This window comes from Coenobita brevimanus, chromosome 94 (assembly GCF_032717465.1).
Source record: "Coenobita brevimanus isolate Jiangsu-jjx chromosome 94, ASM3271746v2, whole genome shotgun sequence".
Classification (NCBI taxonomy): Eukaryota; Metazoa; Arthropoda; class Malacostraca; order Decapoda; family Coenobitidae; genus Coenobita; species Coenobita brevimanus.
The window spans coordinates 37,940,354-37,960,550 of NC_137047.1; the positions used below are offsets into that span (position 1 = coordinate 37,940,354).

General features: G+C 42.0%; 1 protein-coding gene across 1 annotated transcript in view; it reads right to left on the reverse strand.

Moving 5' to 3' along the window:
• Positions 1-3,385: 3,385 nt before the first annotated feature.
• Fip1 (Factor interacting with poly(A) polymerase 1) overlaps positions 3,386-20,197 on the reverse strand; it is a 63,732-nt gene continuing 46,920 nt past the window's right edge. Inside the window, exons 6-9 of the mRNA XM_080282780.1 lie at positions 16,017-16,190; positions 9,507-9,595; positions 5,839-6,093; positions 3,386-4,563 (exon numbers count right to left, since the gene is read on the reverse strand). Coding sequence (XP_080138906.1) covers positions 4,422-4,563; positions 5,839-6,093; positions 9,507-9,595; positions 16,017-16,190 — 660 coding nt within the window. The 3' untranslated portion in view covers positions 3,386-4,421. The remainder of the gene's footprint in view (positions 4,564-5,838; positions 6,094-9,506; positions 9,596-16,016; positions 16,191-20,197) is intronic.

Genomic DNA, 20,197 nt, shown 5'->3' on the forward strand with positions numbered 1-20,197 from the left:
CTCACCAAAACACACTGCAACACTCTACAAACCATACAGAACAAGGCCCTAATAATAATCACAGGCTGCACAGCTACTACACCCACAGACCACCTACATCAAGAAACCAAAGTCCTCAAAGTCAAGGATCACCTAGACATGAGAGGCACCCAGTTTCTTGCTGCAGCCTCCACAAACCTACAACATCCACTACAGTACATGGCAGCACATCCACCCACACCAAGGAACATCAAAACAACACCCAGCACACGATACCATACACAAATACTGTCAGCTCTCCCCCCTCGCTCACCTCAGACCAGCCTCCAGAAGCATATCCACACTCAGATCACTCGCCGCTCCATTCAGTCACTTAAAGACAACACACAGCTGCATGCACGGCCTCCTGACATCCACCCTTCTGAATCCTATCTTCCTCGTGAGGACAGGGTCCACCTGGCCAGGCTGAGATGTGGGCACCATCCAGCCCTCTTAAGCTACCAGAAGAGGCTGGATGACTCCGTTGCTGATGCCTGTCCTGGATGCAACACAGCACCCCATACTATTAAGCACATTATGGAAGACTGCGTTGCACACAATCACCTATGCCAACAACACAACATACACTCTTTGAGAGCGCTGTGGGAAAGCCCGGTCTCGGCCATGGCCTTCCTAAGGGACTCGGGGCTGTTCGGCCAGACTGCCTAGGGAACAACTACTACTACTACTACCTGGTGCTGTAACAGCCATCAGATTGATGCTGACATGTAATGTGAAGCAAGTGTGGATGAAGCAAGTGTGGATGATTATATTGATAAGAGGAAGTTAGGATTGTCAAAGCTTGAATGGTGTGTGAATGAGAATATGGTCCACTGGGGCATGCTCTTGAAAGTTCTCCCTCTGTCAGGTTTTTCTTGTTCTCTGGACTTGGCCCCATTTTTGAGGGGGGAGGGGGGGAGTTGGGAGGATGGAGATGGTGATTTTGTTTTTTTACTAGTCTGTTGTAAATTAGAGAATTTGCCTGTTAGTTTTGTTGCTACCTGTGAAGCTGTTTTGCCAGTCTTTTCCAAATTTTTAGCTGTAGAGAAAAGTTACAATGTTTTAGAACTTGTCATTAAGTTTTAATGCAGACTGCTTGTACAGTTTCTCTACCTTATCGGTTCATTACTGTATGTGGCATGTTAATATTCTCTTGGCTTGTTAATTATACAATATGTACCAGTAGAGTGGAAAGGCAGTGATTATACCCCTGTACAAAAATAATGGTGAGCGAAGTGAGTGCAAGAATTATCATGGAATAAGTCTATTAAGTGTGGTAGGGAATGTATATGTAAGAATTATTATAGAGAAAGTATGAGAGAGAGATCAGAAGTCCTAGTGACCGATGAACAAAGTGGCTTTAGGAGTGGCAGAGGATGTGCGGATCAAATATTTGCGGTGAGACAGATAACAGAGAAGGCTTGTGAGAAAGGCCATTAGATGTATATGGCATTCATGGATCTGGAAAAAGCACATGACGAAGTGGACAGAGGATTGTGGAAAGTTTTGCACATTTACAGTCTAGATGGTAAGCTGCTAGGTGCAGTCAAGAGTTTTTATAACGGTAGTGAAGCATATGTAAGGGTTAATGGGCATCTAAGTGAATGGTTCACGATTGGTGTGGGCGTGCGACAAGGTTGTGTGATGTCCTCATGGTTGTTAAATATATGTATGGATGGGGTGATGAGAGAGGTAAAAACACAAGTAATGGAGAGGGGGATGGCGTTGGTAATGAATACTGCTTGGAAATACTGGACAAGAACTTGGTAGGCTAGTGCAGAGTTTTACTGATATCTGTGAGCATCGTGCCCTGAGAGTAAATGCAGAAAAGAGTAAAGTGATGGTTATTGAAAGAGAAGGTGACTCCCAGTGCAATGTCAGTAAATGAAGAGAGACTGGAATTGGTGAGAGACTTCAAAAGCTGGGTACAGTGATAGAAAAAGAGAGGAAAATGTGCAAAAGAAGTGGAAAGTAGAGTGACACAAGGAAGGAAAGTAGCTGGTGCAATGAAGGCCTTGATAAGAAATAGAGGCTTGAGTGTTGCAGCTGCACAAGGCTTACATGAAGAGTGTTAGTGCCAACTTGAACATATGGATGTGAGATTATGGTGTGGCATGAAAATGAAAAGTCAAGAGTAAGAACAGTGGAGATGGGACTGCCGAGGAATGTGTTTGGAGTACAGAGGGTGGATAGGATACGAAATAATTCGTGGAAGATGTGGAGTGAGAAAGTCGGTGGACACCAAGTCGAAGAGAGTGTACTGAGATGGTATGGTCATATGGAGAGAATAGATAACAATAGAGTGGTGAAAAAGGTATATCTGAGCAAATTTGAAGGAGGGAGGGTAGGCCTAGGAGAAGGTGGAGAGACATGGTGGATGAGTGTGTGAGGAAGAGAGGTTTGGAAATTGGTAAGGCTAGGAAACTGACAAGTGATTGAGCTGGCTGGATGAATGTTATGAGGAGAAGTGCATGATCAGGGATTTGGCACCCCTTTATAATGTGGCAGCGTCCGGATTGTCTCTGTCGGATACATTTATGTGAAGCTACAGAACGTGGTGTATGTTTTTGGGTATCCCATAGAGCCAGGATTCTGGGGGCTTGAATGTTGAGTGAATGGAGGTGTGGCTTATTGGACTGGGCAAATTTGGGCTGTCTGGACATTGCTACTCCTCACCCTGTCCTAGGGTGGGAAAGGAGGTCCGAATAATAATAAGTGAATGATGATGAACTCCAGACCAGTTATATACATGATCCCTTCAGTCCAGTTATGTAATCTCATTTCATTCTTGCTAATACCAAAATATTTTTAACTTAGGGGAGACATATATAGGCTAATGAAGTCTATCTCACCCCCACACCTCAGTCTTTCCAAAGCTAAATATTACATATAGCATGGTGGTAGGTGGTGGCGACCATCATCCACTCACCTCATCAGCTGCCTGCTTCTTCCATCACCTTTATACTTTTTCTGTGTCTGTCCCCTTTTTCTATTTCTCCCATCTTTCCTGTCACTTTGTATTACTCTTCTTTCCTTCTTAGATGGCTTTACACTGAGTGACAAGCCTAATGGTTTCTGTAAGCCAGAAAATCATTTACAACTCTGGGTGGTAACCATATAACCAACCCATATGTGTTCCCTAAGTGTCAGCAAGTGAGTTGGTGGAGGGTTAGTGTCCCTCCCCATAAAATAACTAACCCAAAGACAAACAGCCACCCCTTGCAGGATTATGGCATCTGTCTATAGATAAATAGAATAAAATACAAAATACATCACCATGAAGTGGATAAATTCAATCTTCAAAGACAAGCTCTGATTGCACGCACTTGCATGCCATTTTAATAGGTTTTTAAAGTAATCAGTGGTGAAATATTTATTAATTTAAGCCAATAACCAAAGTGTGCATTATCTACAATTAAATATTACAGTACAGGTAGTCCTACTCATGCAAAGGATGTGTTCCAAAATGCTACAACTTGTTTCATACAACTGGTATTATACCATAATTGGTGTAAAACTAGCAAACTGGCTTTACAATTAGTAGTGGGAAGTTACCATCTAATCTTTTGGCAATTTATTCTGGACAGCATTAGAAAAAGAAATGCATGAGGACTTTCTGTGCTATACAGTATACTGTACAAGTACAGTACTAGTACAATGAAAATACTGTAATACATAAGCTTAACTGATACCATAAACACTTTCCTGTTCCACTACTGGCTGGCAGATGGCTTAAGTTGTGAAATGCCATCATCATACAGATTTTCACTGCAACTGATGCAGAAACAGATTTACAATAAATACTTTTCGCCTGGACATGAGTCCGAGGAACCGTCATGCAAAACCATCTTGAATGCAATCAGGCATCCAAGGAATGGAAAGTGTTACAATGACAAAGGTATAGGTTCCATAAACTCTCTGCGACACATTCATGTACACTATCAACCCCTTCAGCCAAAGTTCATTTTTATTTTATTCTTGCTACTTACACAATTTGATTCAGTTTTACCGACTTTTCAAAATTATGGAATTTATGTTAGCCTTAACACTTCACTATTAAAGATCCTCTGATATTTCAACAGAACTGGTGGTACTGTGAGTCAAATGAATAATATGACAGTAGTGAAATGGATAAGGATGTATGCCAACAAAGTTTGTACCATGTATGTGGCATTAACCTCTTCACTCCAAGGATGTGTTACTTGGGTTTATTTCAGCTACAAACAAATGATTGTATTCATTTTAGAGATTTCTTGTGAATAATTAATATTCAACCCGTCTAATTTGAAAAACCTAAACTGAGCTGACAAAAATTGTCTGGAAACAGCAAGAATACACCAACAGAATACATCACCAGAATCGTGGGGTTTAATACAGTGACTGAGTATTTGTACTGAACTAATTCAGTCGGCATCACGCTCTCTTTTGGACTTCTTGCGCTTGTGTCTGTGGGAGGGCGAGCGTGATCGAGACCGAGCATGTCTGCTACTTGAGTGCCGGGAGTGTCGTGAGGGAGAGCGACTTCTTGATCTGTGACGCCGTGACCTGTTGAAGAAATTTTAAGCTTATTGACTACAATGGTGATGCTTTTGTTATGAGGATCTAGACAGTGGATGATTCATGTTAAAACCATCGGCACAGTGACACCTTTTTGTAATTTATTCCCACTACCTCCAGATGATTGTTCAACTTAAGACAGACTTCTAGTAAGGTATAGCAAACTTCTCCAATTACAAGTCTCTCCAGAGTTGAATAAAACAGTCTGATGACAGCAATAATAGAATATAAAATATATCAGCACAGTGAAAGGGTTAAAATCAATGTGAACAAATACATACAATGGATGATTAAATATGTGGAAGATCACTACACATGGACGCAATCTTTCAAGAAACTGAAAATGGCCTGTACTGTTCTACAAACATATCTTTGAATTTTGACAATCATATTTCTCCAACTGTATGACTTAGCTGGGTATTATTTTTAAAGTGCTTGAAAACACAGAGACCTGCAAGACTTCTACTCAAATAACAGTTATCTTTGGTTTCTTATTCTTCAATAACTGTTGTTCTGAAAACAGCATTAAGTCTATCAAACACAAAATTATACAAAAATTACATTAATACGGTAAATGATAAAAATATACACAATACTTGTAATGCAGTTTAATTTTACTAATACAAAATTACAAAATACTGCATATAATATAAACTATAAAGCAATAACAACCAATTTTTTATTGCAATTTTCAAGGGTTCCACAGTCTTGTGCAGGAAGACTCCAGTATATGCTATTGTAGTCCAGATCATGTATGCAGTGGAAGATTATCCTACACCACTGGCAGTGTTACATAACAGAAAAATCTCAGGCCATCTGTTTCATTTGAATCATGATGGGTCAACGCATGCTCTCCTCTAGCCCATGACCTCTATCAATCATGCATGCAGAGTTCAACAAATTCATATCTGAGAGTCAGCTAAACACTTAAGATATTTTGTTAGGTTAATGTTTAAGGAATGTGTCTGAAGTGAGGTTTATGTCTTGTGGTGTGAGGGGTTGCATTACAGAGAGGGCATGGTGGATTGTCTGTAGGTTATATTTTGTGCTGGTAATGAAGCAATGGGTGATGGCCACATCACAGCCTGGCTAGGTACTTGCATCTCCTAAGAACGACTACTGATGAGGGATGAATGTCTGCTGGGGGTTCATGAAGCTGTCTGGCTTGAGGTCTTGGATGGCTGTGTATGCGTATATGCTTGTTAAGTTTAATGCAGATTGCTACTTTTGTACACGGGAGATGCAGCAGCCTTAAAGTGTTACCTGTGCCTGTCCTCCTCTGGTTCCGATGATGCAGGAGCACCACTCATGGAATCATCCTCAAAGTAGCCTGGTGCACTCGAGACTGGGGTTACTGCAGGAGGGGGAACTGGTTGTGGACCCTCACCCCAGTTGGTCTGATCCACTGATGGTGGTGGAACTCCTCCAGCCCACGGTGGATTATCAAAACCACCCCCAGTCCCATAAAACTGTCCTTCGCCTGGGTAGTATGATTCACCGTACGGGTTTCCACCAAATCTGATGAATTTACACAGACTTAACCCCTTGAATCCAGTGACATGTTTATTCTTGCTAACATCATGCTATTCAGCTTCTAAAATCCCGTCAGTGAAGGATTTAATGACGCTAAAGTCTTACTCCTTTGGTTTGATCTCCAGAGAACAAAACTGTCTGCAGCTATCAATAATAACTTAAGAAGTGTGTCATCAGATTCAAAAAGTTTGCAAAACATTTCTATAACAGTCCTTTCAAAATAAGCCATGGACTTAAACATCAGGCATCATTAAGCAATAAGGTTGTCACCAAATCTATGGAATTTGGACAAGAACAATTGAAAAATATATTCTGTCGTTCTTAACCTCTTCAATATAATGAAGAATTTTCTTTCTTTCTTGATGCTATCAAACAAGTGGACTCATGCTCAGGAGTGTCCCCTTGTACTTAAGGGCTAATTTAGATTGTATCTAGGCATTCTAGTTTGCAAAATCTTCCTAATAGGAAGTATATATGTCTGGTGGCAGCAAGAATCTACTGGTAGGACATCATCATGCTGACAGCATTATTGAACTTCATCTTGTAAAATGCAGACATCATTAATTAACTCTCTACTTTTCCTTATTTGAGTTAAAATCTTTTACTGCAATCTACTGGACCAAGCATGGCTGGGGCTAAGCCATAACAACTACAACTGTAATCTACTGTAATTAACTTATTACAGCAATAAAATCATAAAACCGTATAAACACTTTTTGTCATGTACAGGCGCCAAACTTTCCACCTGGGCCACCTAGCCGCGAAAGGTGGGTAACGGGTGCTGGCAACAATGTATTTGTTTGCTCGTGTGTACGTGCTCCGTCACAGTTCATTCCATAGATGGCTGGGTGGGGAGAAAAACGTCTCGGGAGTAAGGTGGCTCTTCCATCGGCTCAACCAGTTGCATGAAACTGTTTGCACGGAAAATTATGTGCCACAGGTCGCCCTGACCAAGGTCAAATAAATATAACTATTAAATTTATAATAAGGTAATATATATAATATTATGATATAAATACAGTATATACTATTATATATAACAATCTCAGGGGTGGATACATCACATCAGTCGACTCACGACTAGCTGACTCGAGGCAGTATTCTGCCTCAATGAACAAGTTTCAACCTCCGACATCTACGGTTCATGTCTCTCCTATTTACACTCCCAATGAGTAATCCTGTAATAATTAATGAACTAATTTATCTAAACATGTTTCGGATCAAGAATGGTATTTCAACAGGTTTAATCGAGACCGGTGCAGGACCGGCGAAAGCAAAACGAACAGACACTGATAGCTATTTTTTTACCGTAAAGGCCAGTCTCACGACGGTTCTTCTCCCCAATATTCAGTAGACAATTTTTAGCCATGGGTTTTCATGTAACAATGAAAAAGAACACATATAATATACAGTGCTCGTCAGAAGTATGGAGCGCCCTGCGTCCCTCCTAAGAAACAAACCTTTCAACATTGAAAAATATATAAATAATGCATTTTATTTACCTTTAGTGCATCGTAGGGTAGCCTTTACGTTTCTTCACGGACCTGAGACATCTTGGAAGTGAAAGGGCGAGGCTCCTGAGGTGCTGGAGGGGTATTTTGTCCCAGGAGTCACGAATGGCGGCTTCCAGCTTAGGCAGAGAGCTCACGTCCTTCCCTTGGAGACTCTTCTTTACGAGGTACCAGAGGTTTTCAATCGGGTTGAGGTCTGGGCTATTTCCTGGCCAGTCTTTCATGAATGATACCTCGCAGCCACGAAGCCAATTGGTGACCGATTTGGCCTTGTGAGCAGGTGCACCGTCCTGCTGAAACACTCGTGCACCTGTTAGCTCGAAGGAGTCTGGTAAATGATCACACAGAAGCTCCAGGTAAACATCCTGATTCACTCTGAGGTTCTTTGGAGGAACAACAAGCTTCCCCAAACCCTTCCCTGAGAAACAACCCCATACCATGAGTGAATCAGGATGTTTCACTGTGCTTTCCACATACCGTGGGTCAAGTGGGTCACTACCTTTGCGTTGATACACACGTGCTTCTCTTGTACAGGTAACACTAAACGTTGCCTCATCAGACCACAACACTGACAACCATTGCTCCTCACCCCAGTTTAGATATTTATTAGCAAAGGCAAGCCTACGAATTCTCTGGCTCTTGGTGAGAAGAGACTTTTTCACAGGCCTATGACTTGTGTAACCAAGCTCATGCACCCTACGAGACACTGTTCTCACTGACACCTCACCAAACACTTCCGGGTTGCTCTCCTTAATTTTCCTTGCACTCACATGAGGATTAAACTCCACTGCATGTTTTAAAACATTAACAGACCTTGGGGAAGTTTTCCTAGGCCTACCAGACCTCGGTTTCTTTGTGGGAACTTCACCACTGTTTTCCACCCGAAACCGCGCACACCAACGATGCACTGTCGATCGTGCCACACCAACCAATTCGCTAATTTCCTTTGTCTGGTGGCCTGCCTCCTTTAGAGCAATGGTCTGGGATATGATTTCACTCAATAGTTCACAGGTAGGTGCCATAACAAAGTTGTGAAGGCCAAAACACTGCGGGACACTTGGTAAAAAAGGCGCAATTTGAGAGGGACACTCAGCGGAGTTCCTCTCTCTCAGGCAGCCCGTGGGCGACTGAGGCGGGAACCAACCAGCGCGTCGGAACGCCTCAGGCTACCGTGACGTCATGCTCGGAGCTCAAACTTGTGGCTCAATTTTTACCCCCCAAAATGGGTGATTCTTTTTGGGCCATAAGTATAGCGCGCCCGGCGGACAATGCTGAATACTTTTGACGAGTACTGTATGTAAAGATCCGGTCTTTTGGACTATTTTACTTATTGTTTTCAATACTCACATTATCCAGTACTTTGAAGAAGTTACTTTGAAATTCTATTGGCTAAAAATTGTCGACTGAATATTGGGATACACTCTGAGGTTCACTACAGAACACGAGAGTTGATGATCCAAACTTTCGTCTAGCATGTACACACGAACAAACACATACACTGTTGCCAGCACCTGTTACCCACCTCTCGAGGCTAGGTGGCCCAGGTGGAAAGTTTAGCGATTGTACAATAAAAACATTCAAAAGTTTTATATCCAAACATTAAACATTACGGCTCCTTGATGAACAACTCCAGACAATAATATCAATTCACTTTAGGTAAAACATACTGTACTGGGTTTTGAATGTCAATGCTCACAGTCTCAAACAACTACATTCAAATGCTGATTCCCTTCATACTATAAATGACAACACAGTAGGCAACAACTTTAAAAACTGTGATGCCATCTCTGGAATTCAAGTAAATTTTCAGAATACTGAATAAAGTTTTATAATTATTCAACTAAAATGAGAAACAATATTACTGTCCACAACTGTAAAACATCTTACTCCATATCATCATATCCTGGTCCTGAAGAAGATGGTGGTGGTCCATTCATCACCTTGTTGGAATACTCTCGGCGGTCGGCTGTCATCACCTGTTAAAAGAATTAATAAATTACCTGCAATTCAAAGTACTGTACAGCCAAGGATAAAAGTTTACCCAATACTTTACTGCGCCTACTTCATACATACAGCACAGCCTTGACGCATCATCTCTTTGAAATAGCACGTCCTTCAAACACTTTTTTCCTGGCTATCAATCCATGCCTTTCTTAACTTACAATTATTAGCCAACTAACAAAAGTCAAAAACATCATCCATCCATCCAGCCAACATCCAATCCTTTACTGCCTCATCAGGTGAGTAGGATCCCAGAGCTAGGCTACTTGTTTCGTTTAGTTTTTGAAGGTTCCGACACGCTTGCTTGCATCGACCTTGGTCACCTAATGATGACACTTCAAGCTGCTCGATCTCTGGCAGCCTCCCTATTCAGTCCCTTATCCCTGAGGTCACACTCAGTGACCTTGTCCCAGGTCCTTTTTGGTCTACCTCTAACAACCCTACCCCTAACACTAACACTTCTCACTTTCTGCACCCCATTATCATCCCCCATCCCCTCCACATGCCCAAACCACCTCAACCTACCTCTCCTTATCACAACACCGATACACTCCAGTCCCATCCTACCCCTCAACTCTTCCATCGTAAACCTAGCCCCCCCCCCCCACACTCCTCCCGGTCCTTGCACTCAGGAATGCACTGTACATTCACCTAATCACTGTTATTTCTGTATATTTGAGCCTGCACATATCATCTTCCTTGACTGGCCAGGTCTCACTACCATACAGCATTACACTCCTAACATGTACCACATACAAAGATCTCTTAGCACAGAGGAAGAGCCGTCTCAATGTCAGGTGAGGCAACAGCTCTCTCAAATTCTTCCAGCCACTCCTCACTCTAGCCACAGAGCTAACTCCAGCCCCACCTCTGGCATATAACTTGTCTCCCAAATAACAAAACTTCCACACACTCAAAGAGACCCACCAGCAAGTTAATCCTTCAAAGACTGACAGTCTCCACAAGCTCTCCCCAACACACTGCACACATGAAATCTGCATTATCTCACAGTCTACCTCTAATACCACTGTCTCTTATGCACTCACTTATCACAAACACTGCACAAGATGGAATTACTTCCAATGCCCTTACGGCAAATTGCACACGCCCACTCTCCCTTTTCTTTGATAGTACTGCCACCAGCCCTACATACCATCACTTTTGTTTTATCTGGATCAGTTACTAAGCCCTTGTGCCCCATACCATCTCTCCACTTCCTAAATCTCAGTTCAAATATTTAATGAAAGAATGACCAGTCACTTCCTTTTGGGTGGCATTATATGGGGAATAAACCCCAACCACTCATCAGATTTAAATCTTGCATGTGACACACCTGGTTTAAGATGTGATATATTTGGTGAATTTTTGTCTGTGATTTTAAAGTTTAAGCTAACCGATGGTGAACGGAACTTGAGATGGTAAGTTGCATTGTTGCTTTGCCAGCTCTCGTGCTCTGCTTCTCTTGTTTTTTTTTTTTTTTGGTCCTTTCTTATTGTGATTTACTTGTTGATTGCTGAAGACTGCCACTACTTGTAGGTGCATGTAGAAGATTATAGAGTTGTCTCATGGACCTGTTACTTGTAGTTAATTGTAGAGCTTGTTTTTCCTCACTTATAACTTGTTTCTTCTTATTGTTTACTCACTTGTGGTTACTTGGTCATAGAACTGTGGGCTTCTTGAGATGCTTGTGGTTTCTTTTACAGTGTTTAATTGTAGTTTCTTGCTGTATGGTGCAAACTTCTAGCAAATGCTCAGACGAAGTTGCGTCCATGGTGCCACCTCTCCATGCCTTCCCTCGTGCTACACGGGCATCTGGTAGCGCTCATGACTGGAATGTCACTCAACCATATTGCAGAGCTTCTGCCTATCAGAGTTCTTTCATTCCCCGAACTGCATCTCTCTGGAACTCACTTCCCCAGAGTTGTTTTCCTCCAAATTTCAACCTACAACTGTTCAAGTCTAACTGTTACAGATATTTTATGAACAGAGGACACCAGTAATCTGGTGTATGGATTATTTTTTTTTCCCTATTTGTTTTTCCTTCCTCCGTTCTGTTATTTATAAAAAAAAAAAAAAAAAAAAAAAAAAAAAAAAAACCTGCTTGTAGTTTACTTGTATATTCCTAATATCTTGTTTTGACTGTACAGTTGATTCTCAATTTGTTCGCTGAATGTTGATAGAGACATTAATTGGCTTCATTTACCACTGTTGTTTATCGTTGCAGCAGTTAACTTCAGGGTAGTCAGCTGCTGCATACAAAGTTGTAAAACATCGTATGGTGGGAAGCAGAATGTTGATTGTCAATAAAATCTTGAGGCGTTAATCAACTGTAGTTGTGGTTTGTAAAACTGCTGCCACCAAAAATCTCGTAGCTGTCGCCGAGCCGTTTCCAAAAATGTCTGAGTACTGTATAGGGTTGTAAGAGGAGAGAATTTTCAAGCTGGTCTTGTCGTGGATGGGAGGAGAAAGATGAAGATGAATCTGGGGTTTGATTGCATTTTTATTCTCAAAGGGAGCTATCTTGATGAGCAGTACTAAGGTGAGAGCGGTTTATGCTACCTAATGCTATGCTCTCTACTCCTGGCTTTTCCACAGTGCCTCTCCTGTTTCTTATCGTGTCCCAACCCCTTCTAACCTGTCTCTCCAATTTCACCTGTACAAGACTCACTGGGTCATGTGTCTGGGCACATGTATAAATCTGTGGTGATTTCCATCATGTGTGTGGTGTGGCTTTCCAAGACATTGCATTGCGCTGTGTGCCACATTCCTTAACCAGAATACTCACTGCTGTTTCCTCCAGCTCTCGAATTTAGGCACAACTTTCCTCAAACCTCAATACTACATATTAAGAGCATATATGTCACTAGCTATTATGCTGTGTGTTATATCTTAGTGCCTTGACAATGAAAATATTACTATTATAATGCTATCATAAACTTCCCCTCCCCTCCATGGACGAGGGGAGGTGTTAATGAAATTTGTGTTTAAGACTGATTTTATAAACTGTACTGTACATATGCCTTCCACCATACAGTTAACAAATCTTCACTATCGACCCAGAATGAATATTAACATATGCCTTCCACAGTACAATTAACATAAACTTTACAAGCAACCTGGAATGAATATTAAAGTGAAAAAACGCAAAATACATAACAATTTGTGACAACAGGTAACTATTATGGAGACATTACAAAAACTGGTGAGATGCTTTTACACATATGAACCAAGTTTGGAGAAAGAGGTTGAGGAAAGCCCTATCACAGAGACCTAACTCTTTGCTTACTCCCAGTACGCTTTGGTTACAGCTGACACCGTCTCCAATTTTGTGGCCGTCAACGTAACGACTTTCAATCCTTGGAGACAATGGCTTGTACAAACAATGGAAAAGTTGTACTGCAATGAAAGAGTATCAGGAAAACAGTGCTGAAAATCGGCAGGCAAAAGCAGAGTTTCGTCACAGCAGTACTCTGACGATAAAGGAAGTCTGATTGTACTGGAATAGACAAGTGTACAGTATATGCTTGACATCACCACTGAAACCTGCATCCTACTTAGAAGCCATTGCTAGGGTTAAATATATCTATCTATCTATCTATAGCCCGATGCTCTAATCCCGCAAAGGGTGGCCGCAGACAAAACGCCTCCAAGTCACACTGTCACCCACCATTTGACTACCCCCCCCCCTCCCTCACATACCTCTCAACTCCATCCCTCCACCTCATCCTCTATCTACCCCTCCCTCTCCCTCCCTCCACCTCACCTACATACACCCTCATAGTCAGTCTTTCATTCTCCATTCTCTCCACATGTCCAAACCACCACAGTGTATTTCTCCTAATCTTCTCAACCACATCCACATCCACATCCACCCCATAATGTTCCTTCACTTCTTCATTTGTCAACCTGTCCCTCCACGTCACTCCACATGCTCCTCTCAAGTAACTCATTTCCACTGCTCTCACTCTTGACTTGTTCCCCTCTTGCAAGGTCCACGCCTCGCTTCCATACGTCAGGGTAGGGATCACAATACTATCATGCAGTGACTTCTGAACTTCCATACTCACCTCCCTATTTCTCATCACTGCTTTCAGTGTACCAACAACCTTCCTTCCCTGCTGTACCCTTTCATGCACTTCATCCCCCAAGATTCCATCCTTACTCATCACACTCCCCAAGTACTTGAATGCACTCACATTCTCCATATCCTCAACATCCAACCTCACTGCACACTCTGTGACTTCATTCCTCTCACACACCATAACTTTACTTTAGTTTACATTAACTTTCAGATTCCTCCTCCTACACACTGTCCCAAATTCATTCACCAAACCTTGCAACTCCCATTCATCTTCACTCAACAATACTGTATCATCAGCAAACAGCAACACCGGAATCTTCCAAATCTCACCCTCATTCATTAAAGCCATCCCCACATCCACTGCCCTACCCTGCACCTCCTTTACAACCCCATCCATGTATATATTAAACAGCCATGGAGATATCACACAACCCCGTTTCAGTCCCACACTGAGATCAAAGAACTCACTCAGCTCTCCATCCATTCGCACCGTAGCCCTAGCTCCCTCGTACATACTCTTCACAGCACTCAACAATTTCCCCTCCACTACATATGTTCTTAATACCTTCCACATACCTTACCTATCTATTCTGTCATAAGCTTTCTCCAAGTCCATGAAGGCAGCATACACTTTCCTTCCCTTCTCTAGATACTTCCACTAAACATCTTAGAACAAATATCTGATCTACACACCCTTTTCCCTTCCTAAATCCCCCTTGTTCTTCTCCAACTAGCTCCTCTGTCATATGCCTAACCCTATCAATGAGTATTCTACCATATATTTTACCAGTCACACTAAGAAGGCAAATACCCCTATGGTTACCACATATTCTCTCTCCTCTTTTCCTTTGTATAAAGGAACAATTATACCTGATTTCCAGTCCTCTGGAACCCTTCCCTCTTCCCAAGCCAATCTACACAACTTCCATATCCACTCCACAACAATCTCACCCCCATACCTCAGCATTTCACCACACACTCCATCAATTCCTTGGGCCTTTCCCAACTTAATCTTCATCGCTTCCACTACTTCCGCCCTACTGATCTCTTCCTCCCTCCTCTCATCTCTTCTTCTCCCAGCCATTCCCCAACCACTTATACTCACACTGCTCTCACTCTCTACATTCAAAAAATCCTCAAAGTGCTCCTTCCATCTCCTCAATTTCTCTCTCTTCTCCACCAAAAATCTATTATTCCTATCTTTCACTCCCCTACTATTTCCCCTTTCACACTGCCTTACTTTCTTTACCTCCTTCCAAAACAATTTCTTACTCTCCCTCCATTTCACACTCAGATTCCTCCCAAACTCTTCATCCACTTTCTTCTTATTCTCCCTCACCAGTCTCTTCACCTCCCTTCTCCTGCTTACATATACCTCTCTCTTCTCTCTCTCATCTTCTCCCCTATCTCTGCTCGTTAACCATTCACTATATGCCTTCTTCTTTTGTTCCACAGCTTGTTTCACCTCATCATTCCACCATGCTGTCCCTTGCACACCCTTGCATCTCCTCCTCACTCCACAAACCAACTCACACGCTGCACCTATCTCTTCCGTGAATATCTTACATATGTCTTCCACCCCTTCCATCTGCTCTAGCTCATACCTTCCCAATCTTTCTTCCACTATGCTCTTATACTCTGCCATTTTCTCACTATCTTGCAATTTCTCCAATCTTCTCACAGGAGCTGCTTCCTCCTGTCTTCCCCTTCGTCTCCTCACCCACTTTCTTTGCAGCTCTACCTTGGCCATCACTAAGTGATGGTCCGAGACTCCATTCCCCCACCCTCTCCACACTCTTGCATCCAACACTTGTCTTCTCATTTGCTCATCCACACACACGTAGTCTATCATTGCCTTTCGTTCAACATGTTCACCATCCATCCTCCTCATTACTCTCCATGTATACCGGTGGATCATCTTATGACGAAAGTAGGTGTTGGCTATTGCCAACCCCTTACTAACACAGATGTCCACCAAAGCACTACCATTCCCACCTACTTCAGCTGGCACACCCAACTGACCAACCACTCCATCCATATATGCAAACTGAAATAAGAATTAATCAGACACTATACAGTGCTCACCAGCAGGACATGCAGTGAAAGCAATCCAAGTGATCACATACTACTCTCAACACTATCTGTGGCCATCCATTACACAAGTCTGGCAGGCGCAGGAATTTCAAGTGCCATCTTGTAATTTTGTCAGGATTACAAGAGGTGCCGATTATTCAATGCTGGAAAATTGGTAATTTACCTGTATATGTACTGTACATATGGAATATAATATTATGCTTTAAGTAGGCCTACAATACCTGGATAGTGCTGGTTTTGGTAGCTGAGTTTGCTGCTCCTCCTATGACATCAATATGTCCCATACCCCTGTTGCGTGGAGGTGGTCCAGCCTTCCTCTGGGTCCCAGCTCCTCCATACTTGCTGTTGTCATTCACTATTGTTACAGGGATGCTGCTCGACACATGACCAAATGGCTGAAAATTGGCAAACATTGTTATCATTATCATCATCCTGACCTTTCTTCCCACCCAAGGATGGAGCAAGTTTGGGTCCACAAAATAGGAAATAACAAAGCACAATGGATGAAAAGACAAGAAAATTCCTCATTATATGTCATCCTGTTATTTTATATATACAGTATATATATATATATATATATATATATACAGTAACCCCTCCAATATCCGGATCAATAGAGCCATAGGCAGGTCCGGATAGTGGTCCTGTTCGGATATTGGGCCCCAGCTTATGGACTTGTACTTACGGACCCTAACTCTGAAAAACACCTATACAACTCCCTCTGGACATGCATTGCACCTATTTAAGACCCAAATCACACCAATAAGGGACATAAAAGACTGAAATAAATGCAAAAGAACCATAAAATGAGGTTTTAGAGGTGAGTTTATACAATATTAAACATTCTGGGTACTTACAAGTCCCTTGCTCTTGGACTGGTTTGAACCGCCAGTTTGCAGTCCACAGTTAATCCTCTGCACTCTAAATTCTAATTTCTTAACACTGCACAACACTGTAAATTCCTGTGTGTTCTAGTGGCAAGGTATTGAAGTTTATTCACTGTTTATTCACAAAAAACAAGCACCTGTGGCTTGCACTGTTATGAGTATCTGCTCTCCATCGGAGTTAAGCTGTGACTGTTGATGTTGGTGGGGTAACAGAGTTGCCAGATCACAACAGCCACATTACCAATCTCCTCAACTTTCATTGTCAAATATAACTTTTCATTACCAAATTCGTAAAGCTAGCATATATTCTTCACTAATTATATATACAAGTGGAAATACATGTAATCACTCTCCTTATAACTAACACCATGTTGATTATTTTCACACTACAGTATGTAGGGTAGCAGATTAATCAGAGAGAGCAAACAATCCACCATCTCCATCCTGTGTATCCTCATACATGTGAAAAATCCATTTGGTAATGCATTATTCTAATGCATTACCAAACGAATTTTTCATTATCAAATTGGCCCACACTTGGTAATGAAAAATACCAAATGGCAACCTGACAGGGGAGGGGGAGGGGAGGAAGGAAGGGGTGAAGGCACCATGGTGTAACAGCTGTTTGGCGCCAGGCGGGAATTTCAAATTATGGGAGGGAAAAAAGTCAGATTTTTCGAATTTTTTGCGGTTTTTGGTCCATTTTGGGAATATTGGATCCCAGGAGGATTATGTCCGGTTAGTGGGGATGTTCGGATATTGGGCGTTCGGATATTAGAGGGATTACTGTATATATATATATATATATATATATATATATATATATATATATATATATATATATATATACAAATATATATATATATATATATATATATATATATATATATATATCTCATCATCATCTGGACCTCCTTTCCCACCCAAGGGCAGGGTGAGGAGTAGCAATGTCCAGACAGCCCAAATCTGTCCAATCCGATGGGCCATGCTTCCATTCACTCATCATTCAAGCCCCCGGAATCCTGGCTCTATTGGGTACACCAAAAACATTCACCAAGTTCAGTAGCTTCACATAAACGTATCCAACTGAGTCAATCCGGACGCTGCCATGTTAAAAAGGGGCGCCAAAATCCCTGATCATGCATTTCTTCTCACAACATTCATCTAACCAGCTCGATCTCATCAGTTCCCTAGCCTCACTGACTTCCAAACCTCTCTTCCTCACAAGCTCACCCACCATATCTCTACACCTTCTCCTTGGCCTACCTTGCCTCCTCCTCCTTTCAAATTTGCTCAGATATACTGTATCTTTATCCATTCTCTCCATCTCAGTACACCGACTTCCTCACTCCACACCTTTCATGTATCACATTATTTCGTATCCTATCCACCCTCTGTATTCCACATACATTCCTCGGCAGTCCCATCTCCACTGCGCTTACTCCTGACTTTTCATTTTCATGCCACACCATAGTCTCACATCCATATGTTAAAGTTGGCACTAACACTCCCTCATGTAAGCCTCGTGCAGCTGCAACACTCAAGCCTCTGTTTCTCATCAAGGCCTTCATTGCACCAGCTACTTTTCTTGCTTGTGTAACTCTACTTTCAACTTCTTTTGCACATTTTCCTCTTTTCTATCACTGTACCCAGGTATTTGAACTCTCTCACCAATTCCAGTCTCTCTCCATTCACTGTAACATCACACTGGGAGTCACCTTCTCTTTCAACAACCATCACTTTACTATTTTCTACATTTACCCTCAAGGCACGACATTAACAGACACCAGCAAAACTCTGCAATAGCCTACCAAGTTCTTGTCTGGTACTTGCAAGCAGTACTGCATCATCAGCATACAACAAATTTGAGACATTCCATCTATCACCATTCATTGCCAATGCCATCCCTCTCTCCATTCCTTGTGTTTTTACTTCTCTCATCACCCCATCCATACATATATTGAACAACCATGGGGGCATCACACAACCTTGTCGCACGACCACACCGATTGTGAACCATTCACTTAGATGCCCATTAACCTTTACACATGCTTCACTACCATCATAAAAACTATTGTCAGCACCTAGCAGTTTACCATCTACACCATACTTTCACAAAACTTTCCACAATCCCTCTCTGTCTACTTTGTCGTATGCTTTTTCCAGATCCATGAATGCCATAAACACCTTATGGTCCTTCTCACAAGCCTTCTCTACTATCTGTCTCACTGCAAATACTTGATCCAACTAACCTCTGCCACTCCTAAAGGCACCCTGTTTTCATCACTCACTAGGACTTCTGATATCTCTTACTTTCTCTATAATAATTCTTCCATATACCTTCCCTACCACACTCAATGAACTTATGCCACTGTAATTCTTGCACTCACTTCGCTCACCTTTATTTTTGTACAGGGGTGCAATTACAGCCTTTTTCCACTCTGCAGGCACAGTTCACTCATCCATGCCTTCTTACATATCTCGAACAAGCACTTCATTCCACCCTCTCCACTACACTTAAGCATCTCTGCATACACCTCATCAACCCCAGCTGCTTTCCAATTTTTCAGCCTCTTCACAGCACTCTTCACCTATGAGAGTGTCATGTCTCCTGGCACTGCATTCCTTCTCTGCACACCCCCAATCCCAATCATGATTACAGCTGCTTTGCTCTCTCTATTCCCATTCATCAGGCTTTCAAAATATTCTTTCCATCTGGTCCTTACTTCATCTCCATGGGTTAATAATCTACCACCTGCATCCATCACACCATCACATTTCTTTCTGCTTTCACTTCTACATTTCCGCAACTCTTTCCAGAATAACTTTCTATTTGCAGAGTAGTTCGCATTCATTTTTCTCCCCAGATCATCATTTACCTCCTTTTTCCTCTTCACTAGTCTCTTTACGTGCTTCTTGCTCTCAATATACTCAGTTCTTATTTCAACTAAACCCCTATCCTGTAACCACTTTAGCCATTTCTTCCTCTTTTCCTCCAACACTCTCTTAACCTCCTCATCCCACCATGCCATACCTTTCTTCTTTGTTGTTACTCTTGCCACACCACACACCCCTTCAGCATTCCTAACTAGGCAATCCCTATATCCATTCCACAGGCTGTCCAGATCCAATTCATTCCAGTTCACTGATTCTGACTCCTCCTCTACTTTGGTCCTGTAATCATCAGCCATTTTTTTAATCCTGAGCTTTTCAACTTTCAGTCTTTCTCCCTGATTGCTCCTCTCTTTCCTGATCCACCTCATTTATCTCAGCTTGATCTTGCATACCACAATCATATGAACTGACAGAACTCCACATCGTCCTCTCATGGCCCTCGTATCAGCATCCATTCCCATCATTGACCTCTACGAGTACGTAATCAATCAGGCTTCTTTCAACACGATCCCCGTTTCCTCTATACCATGTATATTTATATTTGTGTTTGAAATACGAATTACAAATGCACAATCTCCTCTCCTGACACATATCCTTTAGTCGATTCCCATTATCATTTT